The following is a 26,763-nucleotide window of genomic DNA, read 5'->3' as shown; positions in this document are numbered from 1 at the left end:
AAAGTTTGTATAAAAGTAAACAAAACTTACCTAAAGAGAATGAAAAGGTGAATGGAACTCAGAGACAACAACCCATGTAACAGGTTTTTGGCTTGTGATAATGGTGGGATTCTCCCACTCCAGGATTCAGCACCAAAAAAGGTGTCGTAAAAAGTTATCCTGATCACAGAGAAAAAATTACAAGGAGAAACATTCCCGGTGCACTGGTGACACTGAGTGGTGAATTCCCGGCATTGCAAGTCAACACTTTGAGACAAACTTGGATTACCTGCATCAAACACTATTAAAAATCAATTATTTTGTAGACTAGATGAAAGAAGGGTTTTTTTATATATGTTTTTCTCAGCAGAGTTGATTTGACTGCACAATGGATATTATGTTTACATTACGACAATTTTAATTGGCACAATGGGTCGTAGAAATACTGTATTTTCAGGGGCATGGCATGTGGTTATGTTATATGTAAGATGCAATATTTCTCATTTCACTTTTTGAAAATTGGAGATGTTGCAAAAGAAAATGAACCAAAGACATTTTGCCAGCATGTTCTGTAGCAACAAGTCTTGTCTAGTAAAAGTGGTTGGGCTGGATGGAAAACAAAAATACAGTTGTGCCAAAAGTTTACTTACCCCAGCAGAATTTTTGTATTCTTGGCCTTTTTTCAGAGTATATGAATGATAACACCAAAGGTTTTTCTCCACTCATGGTTAGTGGTTGGGTGAAACCATTTATTGTCAAACTACTGTGTTTTCTCTTATTAAATCATAATGACAACCCAAAATATCCAAATGACCCTAATCAAAAGTTCACATACCCCATTTCTTAACACTGTGTATTACCCCCTCTAAGGGTACGTTCACATTAGCGTCATGCGACGCTGCGTCGCTGACGCAACGCACGACGCATCGGAAACGCACGCAAAACGCAACTTTTATGACGCAAGCGTCTGACGGATGCGTCGTAAAACGCAGCGTTTTCGGTGCGTTTTTGGTGCGTTTTACCAAAAAACGCAGCGTTTTACGACGCATGCGTTGGCAAACACTGATTGGATCTTGAGCCACAATTTAGTGTCTAGACACTAGATAACACCACCAATGAATAGAAGAGGGTGGGTCTAGTGTCTAGACAATCGATAATGTCACCAATGGGTAGATGGGGGTGGGTATTAATGTCATAGTGGTATATATACCCCCGCATACCTTATTTCCAACCATACAGCATCAAGATGGATCGTTCCATGGAGAGTATCTACCTCACTTTTGAGCTGGAATTAGCCCTTGCTATAGCTTATGCTTTTGCCTGTCATGAACAGAGGAGAAGAGACAAACTACGGAGAAGGAGTCGGCGGCGTTTTTGGCTTCACCCTATAGTGGAAGTCCGAGAGAGTCGTGGAGCGTACCATTGTCTTTTTGGCGAATTAAATGAGAACCAGGACAAATACTTAGAATACACCAGGATGACAAAAGACAGCTTTCGATATCTGCTGCGTCTGGTGGAAGGAACCATTTCCAGGCAGGACACGCAGCTCCGTAAATCGATTTCCCCTGAGGAGCGTCTGCTGGTGACTCTACGGTACGTAATGGAATGTGAAGGATTTATATGTTCTAGCCCTTTTTTAAATTAACATGTTTTTGTTTTGCGGGGTGGGGGATTGTAATTAAAAATGGAAAATTCATTCATAACAATTAAATTAATTATATTTATTTATTTTTCTTCTTGTCAGTTTCCTGGCTACCGGAGAGACATTGAGATCACTGCATTTCCAGTTTCGGATTGGAGTCTCAACACTGTCGGGTATTATTGCAGACACATGCCGCGCATTGTGGGACAACCTCCGGGAGGAATTTTTGCCCATCCCTACACAAGAAATATGGCATGCCAACGCCCAAAAATTCCACAAAGTTTGTTCTTTCCCTAACTGTATCGGAGCTGTGGATGGGAAGCACATTAGGATTACCAAGCCGTCAAGAAGTGGATCTCTTTTTTATAATTATAAAAAATACTTTTCCACTGTGCTGATGGCAATTGCTGGTGCGGACTGCAGGTTTCTCGCTGTGGACATTGGAGCCTTTGGTCGTGCAAATGATTCACGGACATTTAAGGAGTCTGATATGGGCCAAAGATTGTACAATAACAATTTTAATTTCCCCCATCCACGACCTCTTCCCAACACTGACGGCCCGGACCTGCCATTTGTTGTTGTTGGTGATGAGGCTTTTCCAATGAGTGGCAACCTACTGAAACCGTACTCCAGTCGTGGGTTGGACCGTACCAAAACTATATTTAATTATAGACTGTCCAGGGCCAGAAGAACTGTGGAGTGCGCCTTTGGCATCCTGGTCTCCAAATGGCGTATATTAGGATCCGCTATAAATTTGAAAATTGAGACAGTGGATGAGGTGGTGAAGGCGTGTGTGGTTCTCCACAATTTTATTATTGATAAAGAGAGAGTCAACGTGGAACTCGATGAACACATACAAAATCCATTGCCTGATTATCAAGATCATCCTCTGCGGACAACTGTGGAGATTGCTCATATGAGGGACCAATTTGCTGCATACTTTGTTTCCGATGTTGGCCGTGTTTCATGGCAAGATGAAATGGTCTAATTCTGTATGTTTTATTATGATGTCATGTAAACACTGTTGTGTTCATCATTTAACCATCCTATGTATGGTGATTCTATGGTTATTGTTTTAATGTTCCCTGGATGTATAATGTGTTGTGTTTTCAAATACACTTCTTGAGCCTTTCAGTTTTTAAAAAAAAAAAATTCATACGTTTATACATATTAATAAAATTTAAAAAATCCTAATTTATTGAAATTTATTGAATTTATTGAAAGTACTAATGTGTGTGCCACAAAATTTGTGTGTTTCATAGTATTGAGGCATAACATAATCGGCTCCCACCTTGTCAACCATTTTTAATCCTGCAGACTATTTGCATATGGAACAAGGCTTGACAAGGAGGGAGACGATCATGTTTGCTAAACTCTACAGAGTGAACACTATTGTACTCAGGATGCTATAATACGTCCAGAGTCAAATAGTGGTGACACTGTCAACATTGCTTCCATCTCACCTGAACAATATTCTTAAGGTACATTTAATAAAACTATTATCCACCGATACCGACCAGTGATACGACTGGACCGAGATCGTTGTTTAGTTGTCGCATGGTTGCTGGAGAGCTGTCACACATACAGCTCCCCAGCAACAAAAAAAGAGCAATCTGTGTAATGCCACACTCACGATATTTACTATTGTTAATGTAATGTTAATTACAAAAAAAACCTTAAGGCCCCTTCACATTTAGCAACGCTGCAGCGATACAGACAACGATTCGGATCGCTGCAGCGTCGCTGTTTGGTCGCTGGAGAGCTGTCACACAGACCGCTCTCCAGCGACCAACGATGCCGGTAACCAGGGTAAACATCGGGTAACTAAGCGCAGGGCCGTGCTTAGTAACCCGATGTTTACCCTGGTTACCATGCTAAAAGTAAAAAAAAAAAAACACTACATACTTACCTACAGCCGTCTGTCCTCCAGCGCTGCGCTCTGCTTCTCTGCTCTCCTCCTGTACTGTCTGTGAGCTGGAAAGCAGAGCGGTGACGTCACCGCTCTGCTTTCCGGCTCACAGCCAGTACAGGAGGAGTGCAGAGCACAGCGCTGGAGGACAGACAGCGTTAGGTAAGTATGTAGTGTTTGTTTTTTTTACTTTTAGCATGGTAACCAGGGTAAACATCGGGTTACTAAGCGCGGCCCTGCGCTTAGTTACCCGATGTTTACCCTGGTTACCAGTGAAGACATCGCTGGATCGGTGTCACACACGCCGATCCAGCGATGTCTCCAGGGAGTCCAGCGACGAAAAAAAGTTCTGGACTTTATTCAGCGACCAACGATCTCCCAGCAGGGGCCTGATCGTTGGTCGCTGTCACACATAACGATTTCATTAACTATATCGTTGCTACGTCACAAATAGCAACGATATCGTTAACAATATCGTTATGTGTGAAGGTACCTTTACACTACGGTGTGTGAAACGTCCATCGCCGTCAGCTTCCCGTACTGTGCCAGCCCTAAAGCACAGCACAGCGTTTAAGGCAACGGTGTGCTCAGCTTTACGGGCGGGAATCACAGTGTCAGTGCGGAAAGATGACGGCGAGGGACTTGGTAGACACCTTTTTATATTAGTGGGGTATTGTAAACTTTTTATTTCAGTGATTAAAACAGTGCACTACCCAATTTTCCCTTGTTTAAAACAAAGACATCGCTGGATTGGTGTGAACTCACCAATCCAACAATGACAGCTTCTGATAAGTTACCCAAAAAAAATTCCAAATCATTTGCTGATAACCAAAAAATCAAAGCAGGGGCTCAATCGTTTTACGATTTCAGAAAAGACAAAGTTAAAACAACTATATCCATACTGAAATCGTTGTGTGATGGTACTTTGTAAACGTGACATATTGAGCAATGCTGTTTGTGTTTGTAACATCTGAGTACAATGAACGACAGCCATATAAGAAAATGTTAAAAAAAATAGAGATAATATTGTCACACATTGCACATCTGGTGTTACAAAGACACGATTTGTGTGTACGGCGCAAGGTGTGATTTGGTGCAAACTTTATTTGAGACAATAAAAACCAAAATTTTTTTTTAAAAAAATATAACAAATTTATTTTGTGTTACAAAAAAAAAAAAAAAAGGGAACCCGGTTTTAAGGGGTGCCAATGTCCGCAACCAAAGGGGATTCATATCCCCCAGTTTTTTGTGATGAGGAGACCGAGGAGGAGGAAGAGGGGGAGGAAGCAGCATACTCTATGACACTAGACGGGATGCCGACATCAGTCCAGCCAGTGGATGGTGGTGGCGAGACTGCAACAGAAGCAGGTGAGAGAGGAGGAGGGACGACCAGTGTCCTTGGCTGGCTACTCCGGCTCTGGGTCGACCCAGGCTGTGTAGATGGTGTACTCCTGGTTGACCCAGGCTGGGTAGTGGGTGTACTCCGTGTAGACCCAGCCTGGGTACTTGGTGTGCTCCGGGTCGACCCAGGCTGTGTTCTGGTGGTACTTGTGGGAGCAGCCATAGCCAAGGACGTAGTGCTTGTGGTCGTCATGGTCTTCTTCTTCTTCTTTTTCCTCCTCTCTCCCTCTGGGTGGGGGTCGGCTTCCCGTCTGTGCCCCCTTGAAGGCCTGTCAGGCTCGGAACTTTGGGGCTCAGTTCTGTGGTGGCGGTGGCGGCGGCGGTGGCCCTCGGCACGCGGACCTCTGTGGTGGTGCTCTGCAGCAGGAGTCGGAGTCATGGCAGCCAGCGATGGTACTGCGGGCATATTTGTCGCTGACTGCATGACCCGAGCCTGCTGCAGAGCACTGACATATAAATTGTTGCAGCCCTGCATGAACGAAATCTGGAGTTCCGGCGTAAGATGTTCCACCATGCCGTTGTGAATGGCACTAAAGAAATGTTTTGCCGTCCTCGAGAGATCCGTTTCGATGTTTTCAAGACGCCGTTCGATATTGCACATTTTATCGCACAGCGCCTTGAAACCATTCTGAAATACGGTACTCAGATGTAAAAATTCGGACATGGGCGCCCTGTCCGAGGCCCGCTGACGCTGTCGGTAAGACCCAAAGGACGGAGCAACAGAGGCCTCGGCCAGAGGAACATCTGATGGACCGGCTGCCGGTTCGCCAGATTGTGTTGTTGCAGACCTGCTCTCGCTGTGGGATGGCCGCGACAGTTCAGATGGCGCTTCACAAAGGACCGCTCTTGAGGGTCGTCTTGAGGATTGGACAGTCTCGCGGGTGCTGCTGTGTGTTCTGTGAAAACATAAGGAAACCATTAGTATAAAAAATATCACATTTCACATGCGTCAGAACATTTTACCGCCAGGTATCCATTACCGCCATTAATATTACACTATTTTTAATATTGACACTGCATATGCACCATCAATATTAAACAAACGGTATTTATTTAATTCTAAAGAGTCACCCAAGTTTTTAGTTTGCAACGCCAGACAATTATGCTTAGGTTGGAACTGCCATGACGTCACGGTCATGTGAACGAGACGTCATCACAGGTCCTGCGAGCTGAGCAACCATGGGAACCTAACCAGCTTTGCAGTGGAATGTATGCCGTATCTATTATATTTAACTTTATTATGTATAAAAAATCGTAGATACACCTGGCAAGTGTGAGAAGATAAGAAATGAATAAAAAATTCAAGGTCAACGAGTGGTGAAAAGTTTAAAAAAAAAAAATTATTAACTTCAATCAAAAGCAGAGGATGAAACATCTGCACAATACAATAAAAAAACTATCTACGCGTTTCAGGTCTGATGTTCCCTGTCACCTGAAACACGTAGATAGAGTCTATTGTATTGTGCTGATGTTTGATCCTCTGCTTATGATTCAAGAGGAGAAAAGTATGTATTTTTGCACAACTCTGTGAACTAGCCTTTTTTTACTTCATTTATATACTTGGTACTTGGCAAAATAAATGGCTGGGCAATAAGCAACGTGACTGGAATGTAGTATGTGAATATGCATGTTGTGAAAACTAGGTGTGTGAATAGGTACTATACTTACTCTCTGCTTTCAAGGACCGGTCGCAAGAACTGCAGTATACGGTTATGCTTGTACACCGAGGTCCTTGAAGCGCCAGCACCACTACGAGCCTGTCCCTCCTTTTTCAGGCCCCTCTTGAAACGGTCCTTCATGGAGCGCCATCTGGTCCTCAATTGTTTAACTGTGTATTAAAAAAAAAAAAAAAAAAAGGTTTTAGATAATATATCGAAAAAGATTACGCAACCGTGTGCAATCCCAATCAAAGACATCACAGACGGTTGTGTAATCCTGGCATGATGGGTCACAGCACTATTTTTTAAATACTTACGGAAACTGGCTTTGGCCTTGGCGTTAGCGCTGTCGAAGCCATCCCACAGCGTTTGTGCCACCTCCAACCACAGACGCCGCAATATGCCCTGGTCCGCGTGCTGGGGGTCACGGCTGTCCCACAACGGGCCCCGTGCTTCTATTGATGCCACCATTAGGTCAATGTTAAGTGGCTCATCCAGGGCCCGTTGTGAAACCTAGAAAAGAATGGAAAATATGAAGGTTTGAAAGAGAAAAAAATTGTCCCTATCTCCTCCACCAACACCTACTACACACAACACCACACCCTACCACCACCCCCCCAATACCCGCAAAAAAAAAAAAAAAAATAAAGGTTTGAAATAAATACTTACGCTCCGTCCTACAACCACAGCTTGGCCCCGTGGTCCCTGCTGCTGCTCCCTCTCTTCCTCCTGGTTCTCCTCCTCACTTGAAGAAGCCTGCAAAATAGTTTAACAAAAAGTTGAGTGACCCATCTACAAATGACAGCGAAAATATAGCAAGCAATAGTAGATCATGTACTCACCGGACTCCTCAGCGGTGGGGTGCCGGAATCACTGCCGCTGGCCATGACTAATTAAAGCAGTTCTGAAATTAACAAAAAAATAACATTGACTATGCTCCTATGCACTATCATGCAATAAATAATATTAAAAAAAAAAGGCATTTAAACCACAAATAACATTGCACTCCAACTGAACTAACCATGAGCAAACTACACTGCCACATTGATTAGATTAAAGAAACAATGGCAGAGACAACCCAATGCCAGAGTACAAAAGGCTAAAGATAAGAAAATTAACAAGTACACAATGTAGTAATCCCAAAAGATTTTTTAAAAAAAGAAAAATTATAGTATGCACGGATCAACACAAAAAACACAATATGTGGTTGTAATAAAAAATATTTCAACACGAAAAAAAATTAGGGCAGAAACATAAATACTTTACAATGAAACCAACAGTGCCGGAGAAAATAGAAGGGGATACAACGCCATACATCGCAACCAGAAACATACAACTATGTATTTACACAACCACAGTGCTGAAAATAATACACAAATTGCAATAAAAATGTAATAAAAGGCCGCAAAATCATTCTATACTACCATACTTTACAAAACAACCGACAGGGCCAGAGACAATGAAACGCCATCATATAACGGAAGAATAAAACAGCACAACTGAATACAAAAACCAACACCAAACCAAAAAATGGAAACTCAAAATCAATCTTGGAAAGAACACTAATCAAGGCCGCAGACAATGAAACGCCATCCTATACACAATGCCGTACATCAAAACCAGACCAAAAAGACCACAATATCTTTAGCCACAGTGCAGAATATAAAGCACTACTTGCAAAAATAATTGTAAAAACATGTAGAAAATGCACATAATCATTCTATACTTACATCTCTGGACAGCGGATGAGAAGACAGTTGCTCTGATGTGTCTGGTCTGATGTTGCCTAATAATTCTTTACACAACCACAGTGCTGAAAATAATACACAAATTGCAATAAAAATGTAATAAAAGGCCGCAAAATCATTCTATACTACCATACTTTACAAAACAACCGACAGGGCCAGAGACAATGAAACGCCATCATATAACGGAAGAATAAAACAGCACAACTGAATACAAAAACAACACCAAACCAAAAAATGGAAACTCAAAATCAATCTTGGAAAGAACACTAATCAAGGCCGCAGACAATGAAACGCCATCCTATACACAATGCCGTACATCAAAACCAGACCAAAAAGACCACAATATCTTTAGCCACAGTGCAGAATATAAAGCACTACTTGCAAAAATAATTGTAAAAACATGTAGAAAATGCACATAATCATTCTATACTTACATCTCTGGACAGCGGATGAGAAGACAGTTGCTCTGATGTGTCTGGTCTGATGTTGCCTAATAATTCTTTACACAACCACAGTGCTGAAAATAATACACAAATTGCAATAAAAATGTAATAAAAGGCCGCAAAATCATTCTATACTACCATACTTTACAAAACAACCGACAGGGCCAGAGACAATGAAACGCCATCATATAACGGAAGAATAAAACAGCACAACTGAATACAAAAACCAACACCAAACCAAAAAATGGAAACTCAAAATCAATCTTGGAAAGAACACTAATCAAGGCCGCAGACAATGAAACGCCATCCTATACACAATGCCGTACATCAAAACCAGACCAAAAAGACCACAATATCTTTAGCCACAGTGCAGAATATAAAGCACTACTTGCAAAAATAATTGTAAAAACATGTAGAAAATGCACATAATCATTCTATACTTACATCTCTGGACAGCGGATGAGAAGACAGTTGCTCTGATGTGTCTGGTCTGATGTTGCCTGTTGTGTAGCCGGCAGCAGAAGTGACAAACAATCCTACATTTTCTTTATATATGGGGGATGTTTTTCTCACTGTTTGCACTGTCTAGACACTGTCTAGAAACTTTTTTGTTTCATTTTATGTTACGACGCATGCGTCGCACAACGCATGCACGACGCACACCCGCGACGCAAGTGCGTCGTCAATACGTTTCAATGGGAAATTGTAACGAATTGACGACGCACGAGCGACGCGCGCGTTTTTTTGGCGCTCCGAAAATGCAACATGTAGCGTCTCCGACGCCACCCAGGTGCGGTGTTACGACGCATGCGTCGTGCGTTTTACTGAAAACGCACAACAACGCAACGCATGCGTCCCCAATGATAAAGATAGGGGCGCATGACGCATGCGTTGTCGTGCGTCGGCGACGCAGCGTCGCATGACGCTAATGTGAACGTACCCTTATGTGAACACTTACCTCTGGCTAATGTCATGGTAAAGCCTGTATTTATAGGAAAGTCGGAACCAGATCCCTGACCTGGCCAAATTTTGTGCTAAGCATCTCGTGTTTTTTCATAGATTTCACGAGCCATTATGCTATTCACATTTCATGTATCACACATTCATTTGCTTTACTACAATTGAGTGCAACCATTTATCTATTTGCTATGCAAGTCTTTTTTGGTTAGCACCAGTTCAGACTAGTTCTTTGTTCAGTCAGTTTATCATTACTTACAGGCAGAGGAAGCCGGTCACATTAAAGAGGTTTTCCCGAAAGTTCATTTTCAAAATTGACTGTGTCTGACCATGTACGGAGCATAGCACATCTCCCAGACAGGGGAGGAAGCAAAAGAGAATACTGACATTACAGCAGGGAATCACAGTGGATTCATTTTGTAAGGTAAAATATTTCACTGACTGTTTTTAACCCCTTCATGACCTTGGGATTTTCCGTTTTTCCGTGTTCGTCTTTTGCTCGCCTCCTTCCCAGAGCCATAACTTTTTTATTTTTCCGTCAATATGGCCATGTGAGGGCTTATTTTTTGCAGGATGAGTTGTACTTTTGAATTACATCATTGGTTTTACCGTGTCATGTAGTAGAAAATGGGAAAAAAAATTCCAAGTGCGGTGAAATTGCAAAAAAAAGTGCAATCCCACACTTGTTTTTTGTTTGACTTTTTTGCTAGGTTCAAGAAATGCTAAAATTGACCTGCAATTTTGATTCTCCAGGTCAATTCGAGTTCATAGACACCTAACATGTCTAGGTTATTTGTTATCTAAGTGGTGAAAAAAAATTCCAAACTTTGCTAAAAAGAAAAAAAAGTGCCATTTTCCGATACCCGTAGCGTCTCCATTTTTCATGATCTGGGGTCGGATGAGGGCTTATTTTTTGCGTGCCAAGCTGACGTTTGTAATGATACCATTTTGGTACAGATACGTTTTTTTGATCGCCTGTTATTGCATTTTTAGGCAATGCTGCGGCGACCAAAAAAAGTCATTCGGCATTTCAAATTTTTTTCTCGCTACGCTGTTTAGCAATCAAGTTAATCCTTTTTTTATTGATAGATTGGACGATTCTGAACATGGCGATACCAAATATGTGTATATTTGATTTTTTTTATTGTTTTATTTTGAATGGGGCGAAAGGAGGTGATTTAAACTTTTATATTTTTTTATTTTCTCATATTTTTTTAAACATTTTTTTTACTTTTGCCATGCTTCAACAGCCTCCATAGGAGGCTAGAAGCTGGCACAACTCGATTGGCTCAGCTACATAGGAGCGATGCTCAGATCGTTCTTATGTAGCTGAATTATAAGCTAGCCATGAGTGCCGACCACAGGGTGGTGCTCACAGTAAGCCGGCATTAACAACCATAGAGGTCTCATGGAGACCTCTGGTTGTCATGCCAATGCATCTCAGACCCCCGATCAGTGGGTCAGTGATGAGCGCATTTCTGGCTGGATGGCCGGAAGCAGTAGTTAAATGCCGCTGCCAGCGTTTGGCAGCGGCATTTACAGTAACTACTTAATAGTGGCGGGTGGTGTTATGATTCGGTGGTTTAGGAGCAACATTGAACGAGCTCTGAAGGAAGTGGTAACTGTACTGACCGCAGTCCCTAAGCTCAACACAACACAAGAAGTAGCCGTGGAATGCTCCTAACTCTCCCTAGGCATCTCGTCACAGCCTAAGAGCTAACTACCCCTAAAGATAGAAGCAGGAAAACTATCTTGCCTCAGAGAAAATCCCCAAAGGATAGATTAGCCCCCCCACAAATAATGACTGTGAGTGGAGAGGGAAAAGACATACACAGAATGAAACCAGGATGAGCACAGGAGGCCAGTCTAGCTTGATAGATAGGACAGGATGGAATACTGTACGGTCAGTATAAAACACTACAAAAATCCACGCAGAGTTTACAAAAAATCTCCACACCTGACTAAAGGTGTGGAGGGTAAATCTGCTCCCCAGAGCTTCCAGCAAGACAGAATTAATTCATACTGATAAGCTGGACAAACATAGAAAGCACTGAACGGATAAGTCCACAATCTGTGAACAGAACAGAGCAAGCAAGAACTTAGCTTTGCTGAACTCGTCAGGAAAACAGGGAAATCCAAAGAGATGTGAATCCAACCAGAAACCATTTACAAGTGGCACTGGCTGAAGGAACAGCCAGGCCTAAATAGCCGAGCAGAAGAGATGATAAGTGGAGGCAGCTGATGACAGCTAACTCCAAGGAGCAGCCATACCACTTGAAACCGCAAGAGGGAGCCCAAGAGCAGAACTTACAAAAGTGCCACTTACAACCACCGGAGGGAGCCCAAGAGCGGAATTCACAACAGGGTGGATCGCGATTCCACCCTTCGCTATTGCGGGCATATGTCAGCTGTTCAAAACAGCTGCCATGTCCCGGCTTTGATGCGGGCTCACCGCCGAAGCACAGATCAAAGCAGGGGATCTGACCTCGGACGTACTATCCCGTCCGAGGTCAGAAAGAGGTTGAAAAATATTTTACCTCACAAAATGTATCCTCTGTGATCTCTTTCTGTAATGTCGGTATTGTCTTTTGTTTCCTCCCCTGCCGAGGAGCTGTGGTATGTCCTGTACACAGTCAGACACAGGGGTGAGTGTGTCTGACTATGTACAGAGCATACCACATCTCCTGGGCAGGCGAGGAAGCAAAAGACAATACAGACATTACAGCAGGGGATCACAGAGGATTCATTTTGTGAGGTAAAATCTTTCACTGACTGTTTTGAAAAAATATTTTACCTCACAAAATGTATCATCTGCGATCTCCTGCTGTAATGTCAGTATTGTCTTTTGCTTCCTCCCCTGCCCAGCAGAGGTGGTATGTTCTGTACATGGTCAGACACAGACAATTTTTAAAATTAACTTTTTTTTGTGGGAAAACCCCTTTTAAAAAGCAATTATCAATGCCAACATGGCTCCTCCTAAAAAGTATGCCAATAAACATGAAAGGAAAGCAGCAAAGGCACAACGTCGAAGACAACAAAGGGCAAATGAGACTCTTGAAGAGCAACAGCATCACTGGGACAAAAACAGCATATAAGCGTAGGCATCAAGCACGAGTCCCCTGATGCAAAAGTCATTAGATTATCACAAGATGCCATTAGGCAACAGCAGCATCGCATGCCTGCCCCTATCGTGACATTACCGCCCTCCTGATGTGACAGCATCGGGCCTCCATCTAGTATCCTATATAAGTGAAAAACAGGAAATGCCTGGATGTGATACGGTAATAACCCAAACAATTTGTAATGAACCTCTGTATATTAGGACATTTCTGTGCCAACTGTATTAGTCCACTAAGATATAATATAATTACTCAATTAGCATAGTGAAAGACGTAATGGGTAATATAGAAAGTGCATTAAAATTCCAGATACCGGAAATAACATCATGGGCTAATAGGTAACTAATAATATGGCATCCAAATGGTATTAAGTGTAATTAAGAGTATTAGGCGTCCATGGGTTTAATCTCCAGGCGTATCACTGCTGAAGCATCTTCATCAGGGGAAGCATTTGGAAGGTACCTTTACCTTTAAAGGGAATCTGCCCCCCGGGACATATATGACCTATTATTATGGGCGTACAGGTAATAGCAATGTTACACTAGTCCTACCTGTATGCCTCATATTAATGGTCTTAATGCTGAGAAATGTTATATTCTTTATATTAATGATTTCTTCCAGTTTCCGGAGCGTGTGGTGCCTGGAAGAAATTATTGCCTCCTCTCCCCATTATAATACTATCCCTTCCCATCAGCAGCAGTTACGGCCCCGGAATACTGAGCCCTGCACTCCCCCCAGAAATAAATACCTCATCCTCACTTATAAGGGCACTGCATTCAGGAACCTTCTGCGCAGGCAGCGGCAACTTCCGCTCCAATGACCTCTGGTGTGCGTGTGACGCCCCAGGGTCCTGGTTGTCACAGTGGCATTGCTTTCCTCACAGGGAGAGTGATGTCACACTTGGAAGCGATGGAGAATTCCTTTTTGACAGGTAATCAGCACATACAACACTGTTCTGACTTGAGGTCAGAAGGGGGAGCTCTACACCTGACTTCAGGTGAGCTGCTCTCTCTGGTCGGGAGGAGGAGTTAGTTGCTAGGCAGTTGGGAAGAATTAGACAGTTGGTGCCGGACAGCATACTGGAGCAGTCTGAGGCAGAAGAACGGGTGAGGGGCTGTACAGCCTGAGGTGCTGTAGCCCCTAGATAGCAAGATACAGAAAGAAGAACAGCTTGTAGCAAACGTGGTGGAGAGCGAAGCACAGGAGAGTGACAACAGGGGAGAATAGCTGGGACTGGGCTACATCCCTGATTGAGCGCAGATACCGGTAACCGGAAGACCGAGGTTGTGTCATACTCTAGGTGGCACAGCAGAATGCAGAAACTGGTAGGACAGCTAAACTACATGTAACCTGTCCTCCCTAACACCCAGGAGACACAGTGACACATAGAGTCCGGGTCGTGATAGAGACCCTGTAAAAATGCTCGAGTCACCTGTCATACGGGTTTGTGTCCCACTTCAACAAAGGACAGAGAGAACTGAGAGGACATTGCTACAAAGCCATAGGCAGTAAGGGACTATGACAACACAGCGCTAGAAGGAAGGCTTTTAACTCCACCTGACAAAGCTGAACTCTGAACTCGCTTCCAAGCCGGCCAGACCCTGCCTGTGATCTGGTGCCCTGGACTGTGGCTACCTGCTACTATCAGTAAACCAGGTAAAAAGACACTGGAAGCCCTGGGGACCTACTTCACCTGTGGGAAGTTATACCCACCTGTGGGAAGTCCGGCTGCCATATCATCACCCCAGAGGACCCCTTTAAGTAGCGTCGGTCACCCCTGACCGAATACCACAGGTGGCGTCATGAACATCCCTTTATTTCAAAAACCCCTTTAAAGACCGTCCCTTTTACTTGGGCGCCCAGGGCCATGGACCGGGTCGCTGCCACCGTGACCACCCCTTTAATTGCGACCAGACCCGGTACCGAGTACCCCATGGCCCTGGCAGGCGACTCATGCGTGCCATTAAGGTGCTCTCCCTACTTCCTCCCTGCATAGTCATCATTATGTACACATGGTTCCTAGCAATGACTGTGCAGGGAGGAATGGGGGAGAACATCTCGTCTGCGCGCACATCGGAGGTTACAGTGACTCGCTTGTGCCTGCACAGGAGATACCTGAATAGAAGGGAGGATGAGGTATGTATTTCTGAGGGAGTGCAGGGCACAGGCGCAGGATTCTGGGGCCATAACTGATGCTGACGGGAGGGAGTAAGTATTACAATGAGGATAGGAGGCAGGGAACTCATCCAAGCACCACACACCCTGGAGCCTGGAAGAAGTCACTAATATAAATAAAGAATATATAATTTCTCGGCAATAAGACCATTAATATGAGGCTTACAGGTAGGACTAGTGCAACATTTCTATTACCTGTATGCCCATATTAATAGGTCATATACGTCCCGTGACAGGTTCCCTTTAATTTCCCACCTCTTAAATGGCACTTTCACAGTTGACAACTGTATCTTAGGGATTCAGCTGCTGCTTAGCACTGGTTCAGATTGCATCAGTTACATGTGGGTGCCAACTGTATAACACAGTCAGCACTTGTACTCAGCTCCTGACCCTACTCCATAAATGTGGTGCACACATCTATTGTTCAAGTATGGCAGATGTTGCCAATGGAAATCAAGGCTGAGTGGGCCTCCAAGGTGCAGAAGGCCCCTGCTATTGTCAGGGTTCGCTGGGTGCTGACGCCAGTCTGACCATCTTTTACTGATCTTTATTATGTCTCCTTTGGAAATCTATGAAACCTATGGAAATCTGTATCTTGTGTGCTTCTGACTTAATACAAAGTATCATACGTGTCATGATACATCATATTACAGAGCGTTGCTTAGTGGGGTGCATACGGTGCCATATAGAAGGAATAGTAGGGTCTCCATTCAGGCTCAGTTATGTCCACTAAGTCTAGTTTCCATCTATACGCAATAATTATCGCTATGATTCAGCGTTCTTTCTAGTGTTAATTCATCCTATTACAGGTGCTGGTAAGACGGCTGAATTACTCTAAGATAAAAGTAAATGAGCCATAATGACAGATGGTGCCGGCTGCGCTTTCCTGGGCTTATGAATTATTCTCAGTGTATTATTATTAATGTACATTTAAACCAAAGTTAGAGTATGCCTAAATTCACTGCATGAAAATCGCTTCCTTAGCAAAACAATATCAGTCACAAAAAGGTTGTCAGGGGATATTTCTTTTGTTATAGCTCTATAGACGTTGAAAATACCCAACACACAATCTCCCCGTGTCCAGCTCTGCCTTTCTGCTGCTGCCCCAGTCTTTGTTTACAAGCTGCAGCAGTGACATCATGACTAGAGCGCACGCGGCTGCAGCAGCCAATCATTGGGTGCAGCCCCTTCCACCGTCTACATCAGCATCACATAAGACCCAAAGAGATGTTTGTCAACACATGTCAACACGTTGCGGCAGGGATGTGGCTTTTTGTATTAATTGCAGAAGAATAGCAATGTTTTTGCTGTAAACTTTGAAAATCACAGCAAAGTCTACACTTTTTTTGTGGTCTTTGTGGCAAAAAACTCACGTCGACCTCTGAACGCAACCTAAAATCCCCAAATCACCTTGATAGTGAAAAAGCAACGTGAATAGTGTATGTTATGTGTATAGAGCTAAATTCTAGCTAAAGATCCTACCCAGAGAAATACTGAGACCCCTATGTATTACTATCTGCCCCCCTCCCCCCCCCCCTAGGAATCTTCAGGCAATATTCACTAAGACGTTGTACCTTTTGCTATAAGAAAGTAAAATTTTTAATAGGGATTTTTCATATGCACAGTACTGGGTTCCAGTATACTGTATAGCCCGATACTGCGAATTACACACAGTCTACAGGATAGGAGAAAACATCATTTTGAAAAAGTATTAAGTAAAAAATAAAAAATAAATGATAAAAGAAATCGTCAAAAGTGTCATATTTTTTTTTATCTGAATTTGCAAATTTTGCTGTTGACATGCAGGTCATCTAGAGCAGGGGTGTCAAACTGCATTCCTCGAGAGCTGCAAACAGGTCATGTTTTCAGGATTTCCTTGTACTGCACAGGTGCCTACACAAATAATGAGTTGGTGATTAAATTATCACCTGTGCAGTACAAGGAAATCCTGAAAACATGACCTGTTTGCAGCCCTCGAGGAATGCAGTTTGACACCCCTGATCTTGAGCAAAATCTTCAAAATATGGGAGTTCAATGCAGATTTTGACTTTGCAATGGGACTCAATGGAAAGTTCTGCTATAAAATTGCAATTAAACAGAAATTGACATGCTGCAGATGAAAAAAAAAGCTTGCGTTCCAAGTAGAGTTGAGCAAATATGTTCGGAATCGGTCGCCGAATCGGAATTTGCCATATTCGTGCCATATTGGTATCCTATTCGTGCCGAATTTATGTTTGATGATCGGTTCCGAACATATTCAGTCACTTCTACTCCCATTGACTCCAATGACATTTGGCTGTGTTCGGCGAATATTGAAAAAACAGTATTCGCAGCCGATCATAATCGGAACCGAATTTTGAAAAATTTGCTCGACTCTAGTTCCAAGTCAGTTTCTGCATAGAAAATACCAGCTGCGTGGAGATCAGAAGTTTACATTTTCTTCCACTTTGCTGCTACTTTAACATTTTCCTGATTCTCCATCTAAAAATCTGGATGGAAAATTCCAGGACATGTTAACACAGAGTTCTGTGATTGATTGACAAATAGCAATCCTTTGACAAATATCAGTGCTAATTCTTGACATAATTGTTGGTATAAATGTTCATCATGATTGTTAGAGCAAATCGAAAAACTGTGATATTATTTTGTCGTTGTAGAGTCTGAAAAAGAAAGACTCCATAGCAACATGAATAACAGATTGCAGGGTCACATTCACAATTTACACGTTGCTTCAGTTTCTGCATGGCAACCAGATTCTATTTTTCCCGACAAAGTAGATTTCTTGTATTTTTGCAATTTAAAGTTGCATTTAGCCAATTATTCCATCACACCTTTAGAAAACATTATGCCATTACGGTCACATGAAAGGTGTTTTGCCCTGTTTGTCGGAAAGGTTCCTTGAAGGTAAGCTGAGGTCAACCATTATCCAGAGAGGGAGCCTGGCAGCAAATGTTCCATTCCCCTGCAGTGCCACCACTATGAGCTCTGGAGTTGGCATTTCATAGGCTACTGGAGAACTTGGAACATTTGTGTGACCAGTCCACTGTAACAAGGTAATATTTGGTCACTGTAAGAAAGTAATATTTAGTGATTCTGTGGTGGTATTTTTTCCTATGTGTGGATGGTTTTTTGAGTGATTGATTAACAGTATTTTTTATCATTGGATTGTGCTCTTATTCTGTAATCGCATTGTGTACTATTTATTCACTGTATTACAGTTTTAACTAGAGTTGAGCGACCTTGACCTTTTTAGAGTCGAGCCGGGTTTCGCGAAACCCGACTATCTCAAAAGTCGGGTCGAGTGAAATCGGCCGATTATGACGTAAAGTCGGGATCGACCGAAACACGAAACCCAATGCAAGTCAATGGGGGAGCATAGTCGGCAGTGAGTGGGGGCCAGGAAAACACCTAGAGTGCCCATTTTAATTCAAAACCATCCATTCTTCTTAATGAAGCTTGTCAAGCGTAATTTACCTTATAATAATTGTAAGGCATTTGAAATTGTGGGTCATTTGGCTAAAGTTGTGGTGGGTAGGGCTGGTTCAAGTAATTAGTGGGCCCAGGAAATCTGGACCATGTCACGGCAGTGGAGCAGGGAGAGGTAAGTATTTCAACTTTGCAAGTGCTGTGAACCTGAGCAAGCAGGGGGGGCCCACTCGTTGGCATTGGCACTGGCACAGGGCCCCTCAAAGTACAGCGGTGTGTTTGCACGGCGGGGGCGCCTCCCACCGGCAGCAACACTTTTGCGTACTATGAGAGGCCCTGTGCCAGTGACGTCGCCAACTAGTATTCCTCGCCCCACCTGATGAAGGAACCTGAACTTTCATCTGCACCTTCCTCTTTGTCCCCGTGTAAGGTGGTATGGTATGCGGGAAGAGCAACCTGACTTTCAGCAGGGTCACAATGTTGTTGTGTAGCGTGCACGGGGAATGTTGCGTTATGGGTCAATGTACCAGCAGACTCATCTATCATTGGCTGGGCAATGGGCAGGATGAGGAGGAAACACAGATATAGGCCCAAAGAATAAAGTTGGCTAAATGCAGTTCAAAATTGGTAACACAGGAATAACCAGGGGGCATTGCAGTGGAGGACAACTGGAATGAAAGGCTGACACAGAGAGTAGGCCCAAATCAGTAAGTAGTCGAAATGCAGTTCAAAATTGGCAACCGTAGTAAACAGGCGGCACAGCTTTGTTCAGTGGAGGAGAACAGCAAGGAGTGGCAGACACCGATAGTAGGCCCCAACCCAACTTGTAGGCCAAATGCAGTCTAACATTAACAACTACTTAACGAGCGCCTGAAAACGGAATTTCAGGACAGGAAACCAGGAGAACAGCAAGGAGTGGCAGACACCGATAGTAGGCCCCAAACCAACTAGTACGCCAAATGCAGTTGTTCCGTTTAACCACAATTTAATGAGAGCCTGAAGGTAGAAGTTCAGGAAAGGCAACCTGGAGAACACCTTGGAGTGGAACACACCATCTCTCTACACCCCATACCCAATTTGTAGGCCTAATGCAGTGTAGTTTCCAAGAACTACTAAACGAGAGCCGGAAGATCGAAGCTCAGGAAAGGCAACCTGGAGAACACCTTGGAGTGGAACACACCATCTCTCTACACCCCATACCCAATTTGTAGGCCTAATGCAGTGTAGTTTCCAAGAACTACTAAACGAGAGCCGGAAGATCGAAGCTCAGGAAAGGCAACCTGGAGAACACCTTGGAGTGGAACACACCATCTCTCTACACCCCATACCCAATTTGTAGGCCTAATGCAGCGTAGTTTCCAACAACTACTAAACGAGAGCATGAAGATCGAAGCATTGGCGAGGAAACCTGGGGAACACCTTGGAGTGGAACACACCATCTCTCTACACCCCATACCCAATTTGTAGGCCTAATGCAGCGTAGTTTCCAACAACTACTAAACGAGAGCCGGAAGATCGAAGCTCAGGAAAGGCTACCTGGAGAACACCTTGGAGTGGAACACACCATCTCTCTACACCCCATACCCAATTTGTAGGCCTAATGCAGTGTAGTTTCCAAGAACTACTAAACGAGAGCCGGAAGATCGAAGCTCAGGAAAGGCAACCTGGAGAACACCTTGGAGTGGAACACACCATCTCTCTACACCCCATACCCAATTTGTAGGCCTAATGCAGCGTAGTTTCCAACAACTACTAAACGAGAGCCGGAAGATCGAAGCTCAGGAAAGGCAACCTGGAGAACACCTTGGAGTGGAACACACCATCTCTCTACACCCCATACCCAATTTGTAGGCCTAATGCAGTGTAGTTTCCAAGAACTACTAAACGAGAGCCGGAAGATCGAAGCTCAGGAAAGGCAACCTGGAGAACACCTTGGAGTGGAACACACCATCTCTCTACACCCCATACCCAATTTGTAGGCCTAATGCAGTGTAGTTTCCAAGAACTACTAAACGAGAGCCGGAAGATCGAAGCTCAGGAAAGGCAACCTGGAGAACACCTTGGAGTGGAACACACCATCTCTCTACACCCCATACCCAATTTGTAGGCCTAATGCAGTGTAGTTTCCAAGAACTACTAAACGAGAGCCGGAAGATCAAAGCTCAGGAAAGGCAACCTGGAGAACACCTTGGAGTGGAACACACCATCTCTCTACACCCCATACCCAATTTGTAGGCCTAATGCAGCGTAGTTTCCAACAACTACTAAACGAGAGCCGGAAGATCGAAGCTCAGGAAAGGCAACCTGGAGAACACCTTGGAGGGGAACACACCATCTCTCTACACCCCATACCCAATTTGTAGGCCTAATGCAGTGTAGTTTCCAAGAACTACTAAACGAGAGCCGGAAGATCGAAGCTCAGGAAAGGCAACCTGGAGAACACCTTGGAGTGGAACACACCATCTCTCTACACCCCTTACCCAATTTGTAGGCCTAATGCAGTGTAGTTTCCAAGAACTACTAAACGAGAGCCGGAAGATCGAAGCTCAGGAAAGGCAACCTGGAGAACACCTTGGAGTGGAACACACCATCTCTCTACACCCCATACCCAATTTGTAGGCCTAATGCAGCGTAGTTTCCAACAACTACTAAACGAGAGCCGGAAGATCGAAGCTCAGGAAAGGCAACCTGGAGAACACCTTGGAGTGGAACACACCATCTCTCTACACCCCATACCCAATTTGTAGGCCTAATGCAGTGTAGTTTCCAAGAACTACTAAACGAGAGCCGGAAGATCGAAGCTCAGGAAAGGCAACCTGGAGAACACCTTGGAGTGGAACACACAATCTCTCTACACCCCATACCCAATTTGTAGGCCTAATGCAGCGTAGTTTCCAACAACTACTAAACGAGAGCCGGAAGATCGAAGCTCAGGAAAGGCAACCTGGAGAACACCTTGGAGTGGAACACACCATCTCTCTACACCCCATACCCAATTTGTAGGCCTAATGCAGTGTAGTTTCCAAGAACTACTAAACGAGAGCCGGAAGATCGAAGCTCAGGAAAGGCAACCTGGAGAACACCTTGGAGTGAAACACACCATCTCTCTACACCCCATACCCAATTTGTAGGCCTAATGCAGTGTAGTTTCCAAGAACTACTAAACGAGAGCCGGAAGATCGAAGCTCAGGAAAGGCAACCTGGAGAACACCTTGGAGTGGAACACACCATCTCTCTACACCCCATACCCAATTTGTAGGCCTAATGCAGTGTAGTTTCCAACAACTACTAAACGAGAGCCGGAAGATCGAAGCTCAGGAAAGGCAACCTGGAGAACACCTTGGAGTGGAACACACCATCTCTCTACACCCCATACCCAATTTGTAGGCCTAATGCAGTGTAGTTTCCAAGAACTACTAAACGAGAGCCGGAAGATCGAAGCTCAAGAAAGGCAACCTGGAGAACACCTTGGAGTGGAACACACCATCTCTCTACACCCAATACCCAATTTGTAGGCCTAATGCAGCGTAGTTTCCAACAACTACTAAACGAGAGCATGAAGATCGAATCATTGGCGAGGAAACCTGGGGAACACCTTGGAGTGGAACACACCATCTCTCTACACCCCATACCCAATTTGTAGGCCTAATGCAGTGTAGTTTCCAAGAACTACTAAATGAGAGCCGGAAGATCGAAGCTCAAGAAAGGCAACCTGGAGAACACCTTGGAGTGGAACACACCATCTCTCTACACCCCATACCCAATTTGTAGGCCTAATGCAGCGTAGTTTCCAACAACTACTAAACGAGAGCATGAAGATCGAAGCATTGGCGAGGAAACCTGGGGAACACCTTGGAGTGGAACACACCATCTCTCTACACCCCATACCCAATTTGTAGGCCTAATGCAGCGTAGTTTCCAACAACTACTAAACGAGAGCCGGAAGATCGAAGCTCAGGAAAGGCAACCTGGAGAACACCTTGGAGTGGAACACACCATCTCTCTACACCCCATACCCAATTTGTAGGCCTAATGCAGTGTAGTTTCCAAGAACTACTAAACGAGAGCCGGAAGATCGAAGCTCAGGAAAGGCAACCTGGAGAACACCTTGAAGTGGAACACACCATCTCTCTACACCCCATACCCAATTTGTAGGCCTAATGCAGCGTAGTTTCTAACAACTACTAAACGAGAGCATGAAGATCGAAGCATTGGCGAGGAAACCTGGGGAACACCTTGGAGTGGAACACACCATCTCTCTACACCCCATACCCAATTTGTAAGCCTAATGCAGCGTAGTTTCCAACAACTACTAAACGAGAGCCGGAAGATCGAAGCTCAGGAAAGGCAACCTGGAGAACACCTTGGAGTGGAACACACCATCTCTCTACACCCCATACCCAATTTGTAGGCCTAATGCAGTGTAGTTTCCAACAACTACTAAACGAGAGCCGGAAGATCGAAGCTCAGGAAAGGCAACCTGGGGAACACCTTGGAGTGTAACACACCATCTCTCTCCACCCGATACCCATTTTGTAGGCCTAATGCAGTGTAGTTTTCTACAACTACTAAACGAGAGTCGGAAGACCGAAGCAATGGCAAGGAAACCTGGGGAACACCTTGGAGTGTAACACACCATCTCTCTCCACCCCATACCCAATTTGTAGGCCTAATGCAGCCTACTTTCCGACAACTACTAAACGAGAGCATGAAGATCGAAGCTCAGGAAAGGCAACCTGGGGAACACCTTGGAGTGTAACAAACCCTCTCTCTACACCACGGAAGGGCTGATTCTTAGGAAGGAAGGCTGTCGGAAAGAAGCAGGGCGCGTCCGAGGGTGATTATATTCTTATTAGGTATATACTCACCCACGGACGCGCCCTGCTTCTTTATTTGTTATGAATGTTTATTTGCAATGTGGTTTTGACTTACTCTATTTTTTTGGTAAATAATGATTTAATTATTTTCATTGTTTTGCATCTTCTTGGCAATAATATAAAGAAGACGCGACAGGACAACACTCGGTGGATGCCATATCTGTGTTTTAAATTGAAAAAAACTTTCAGTTAACTACTTGCAGGAGAAAGTTATTGTAGCTGGTGGCCATTTTTAGTACTGTACCAGATTTTTGTTGTATGTGTTTGTTTTTAATGTTAAAATGTCTGCATTTGATATCTCTCCAGTATTTTCTTTTTTATAAGCAAAATACTTATTTTTATATTTTCTGATGTTGGTTCAAGGGGTACACGGGCAGCAGTAGACAGGTCAGTGGAGGCCTAGCGGAAGGAGGGACCGCAGACAGGCTTGGAAGCCCTAACATAATAAATTGGGCTGGCTGTAGGCAATTTAAAATTGGTTCCAGGGGAACACGGGCAGCAGTAGACAGGTCATTGGAGGCCTAGTGGAAGGAGGGACCGCAGACAGGCTTCGAAGCCCTAACATAATAAATTGGGCTGGCTGTAGGCAATTTAAAATTGGTTCCAGGGGAACACGGGCGGCAGTAGACAGGTCAGTGGAGGCCTAGTGGAAGGAGGGACCGCAGACAGGCTTCGAAGCCCTAACATAATAAATTGGGCTGGCTGTAGGCAATTTAAAATTGGTTCCAGGGGAACACGGGCAGCAGTAGACAGGTCAGTGGAGGCCTAGTGGAAGGAGGGACCGCAGACAGGCTTCGAAGCCCTAACATAATAAATTGGGCTGGCTGTAGGCAATTTAAAATTGGTTCCAGGGGAACACAGGCAGCAGTAGACAGGTCAGTGGAGGCCTAGTGGAAGGAGGGACCGCAGACAGGCTTCGAAGCCCTAACATAATAAATTGGGCTGGCTGTAGGCAATTTAAAATTGGTTCCAGGGGAACACGGGCAGCAGTAGACAGGTCAGTGGAGGCCTAGTGGAAGGAGGGACCGCAGACAGGCTTCGAAGGCCTAACATAAGAAAAATGTCAATACAATGGTATTGACAGTGCCAGGCATTGAAGGATGTCAGCGCATAGACTAAACATTGGTGGAGCTGTGAGAGAAAATTTTGCAAGTCGTAGAGCACTGTTTAACCTGGGGGGGGGGACTGTCTTGTGGCCGGCGGTACAGGCCCAGGGCCCCTCATATTACAACGGTGTGTCTGACGTTGGGTGCGCACCACCACCGCCAGACACTTTATTGTACTATGAGGGACCTAGTGGCAGTGCCGTCGACCAAAAGCGGGCACACCCACCTCTTCAGACAAACAGTACTCTCACGGGTGCTGGCGCCAAGTGGCGATACCACGGCCCCGTGTGGGGACTTTGGCCATTTAGGGAGGTGTTAACATGTTGGATGCTGGACAATCAGGTGCTGCAAATTACGAGATTGGAAAAGTCGTTCAGAATAGTCCACAGGCAAGACCTTTACATAGGAAAGCTAGGTGTCAGCCGGGCAAGGTGGGGCAAAAGATTTCGAAATCCAGTTGTGGTTCATTTTAATGAAGGTTAGATCATCTACATTTTGGGTAGCCAGACGAGTCCTTTTTTCTGTTAGTATTGAACCTGCAGCACTGAATACTCTTTCTGATAGGACACTAGCTGCCGGGCAAGCAAGCTCCTGCAATGCATATTCTGCCAATTCTGGCCAGGTGTCTAATTTTGATGCCCAGTAATCAAATGGGAATGACGGTTGAGGGAGAACATCGATAAGGGATGAAAAATAGTTTGTAACCATACTGGACAAATGTTGTCTCCTGTCACTTTGAATTGATGCTGCAGTACCTGTCCTGTCTGCGGTCGTAGCAAAATCACTCCACAACCTGGTCAGAAAACCCCTCTGGCCAACGCCACTACTGATTTCTGCCCCTCTAACTCCTCTGGTCTGCTGGCCCCTGCAGCTCGTGTGAGAACGATCACGGGCGCTGTGTGCAGGGAATGCCAGAAGCAAACAGTCAACAAGAGTTGATTGTTTGGTTGCTAATATTAGTTCCAAGTTCTCATGTGGCATATTTTGCAATTTGCCTTTATAGCGAGGATCAAGGAGGCAGGCCAACCAGTAATCGTCATCGTTCATCATTTTAGTTATGCGTGTGTCCCTTTTGAGGATACGTAAGGCATAATCCGCCATGTGGGCCAAAGTTCCAGTTCTCAAATCTCCGGTTGTGCTTGGTTGAGGGGCAGTTTCAGGCAAATCCACGTCACTTGTGTCCCTCCAAAAACCAGAACCCGGCCTTGCCGCGCCACCAATTTCCAGTGGCCCCGGAAAAGCTTCCTCATTACAAATATAATCATCCCCATCATCCTCCTCGTCCTCCTCCTCCTCTTCGCCCGCTAACTCGTCCTGTACACTGCCCTGGCCAGACAATGGCTGACTGTCATCAAGGCTTTCCTCTTCCTCAGCTGCAGACGCCTGATCCTTTATGTGCGTTAAACTTTGCATCAGCAGACGCATTAGGGGGATGCTCATGCTTATTATGGCGTTGTCTGCACTAACCAGCCGTGTGCATTCCTCAAAACACTGAAGGACTTGACACATGTCTTGAATCTTCGACCACTGCACACCTGACAACTCCATGTCTGTCATCCTACTGCCTGCCCGTGTATGTGTATCCTCCCACAAAAACATAACAGCCCGCCTCTGTTCGCACAGTCTCTGAAGCATGTGCAGTGTTGAGTTCCACCTTGTTGCAACGTCTATGATTAGGCGATGCTGGGGAAGGTTCAAAGAACGCTGATAGGTCTGCATACGGCTGGAGTGTACGGGCGAACGGCGGATATGTGAGCAAAGTCCACGCACTTTGAGGAGCAGGTCGGATAACCCCGGATAACTTTTCAGGAAGCACTGCACCACCAGGTTTAAGGTGTGAGCCAGGCAAGGAATGTGTTTCAGTTGGGAAAGGGAGATGGCAGCCATGAAATTCCTTCCGTTATCACTCACTACCTTGCCTGCCTCAAGATCTACAGTGCCCAGCCACGACTGCGTTTCTTTCTGCAAGAACTCGGACAGAACTTCCGCGGTGTGTCTGTTGTGGCCCAAACACTTCATAGCCAATACAGCCTGCTGACGTTTGCCAGTAGCTGCCCCATAATGGGAGACCTGGTGTGCAACAGTGGCAGCTGCGGATGGAGTGGTTGTGCGACTGCGGTCTGTGGACAAGCTCTCGCTTCTGCAGTAGGACGAAGAGGAGGAGGAGGGGGTGCGAACGGCTACAGCCAACTGTTTCCTAGATCGTGGGCTAGGCAGAACTGTCCCAAACTTGCTGTCCCCTGTGGACCCTGCATCCACCACATTTACCCAGTGTGCCGTGATGGACACGTAACGTCCCTGGCCATGCCTACTGGTCCATGCA

General features: G+C 44.8%; 1 protein-coding gene across 2 annotated transcripts; it reads right to left on the bottom strand.

The window, feature by feature from the left end:
• Window positions 1-4,617: 4,617 nt before the first annotated feature.
• On the bottom strand, window positions 4,618-9,385 carry LOC138643063 (pneumococcal serine-rich repeat protein-like). 2 transcript variants are annotated; one of them, XM_069731783.1, is made up of 8 exons: window positions 9,225-9,385; window positions 8,772-8,854; window positions 8,320-8,402; window positions 7,432-7,493; window positions 7,259-7,345; window positions 6,907-7,102; window positions 6,600-6,759; window positions 4,618-5,827 (listed from the first exon to the last, which is right to left on the bottom strand). In XM_069731783.1, exons 4-8 carry the CDS (start codon window positions 7,474-7,476, stop codon window positions 4,726-4,728), a joined length of 1,590 nt encoding a protein of 529 aa, XP_069587884.1. In that variant the 5' UTR covers window positions 7,477-7,493; window positions 8,320-8,402; window positions 8,772-8,854; window positions 9,225-9,385; the 3' UTR covers window positions 4,618-4,725. The 2 variants fall into 2 exon arrangements, with proteins under 2 accessions (XP_069587884.1, XP_069587885.1); XM_069731784.1 differs by having other exon boundaries at window positions 8,320-9,385.
• Between the last annotated feature and the right edge of the window lie 17,378 nt (window positions 9,386-26,763).

The sequence above is a fragment of the Ranitomeya imitator genome, chromosome 6 (assembly GCF_032444005.1).
Source record: "Ranitomeya imitator isolate aRanImi1 chromosome 6, aRanImi1.pri, whole genome shotgun sequence".
In the NCBI taxonomy this organism is placed as follows: Eukaryota; Metazoa; Chordata; class Amphibia; order Anura; family Dendrobatidae; genus Ranitomeya; species Ranitomeya imitator.
This window is presented reverse-complemented; position numbering and strand designations above follow the sequence as displayed.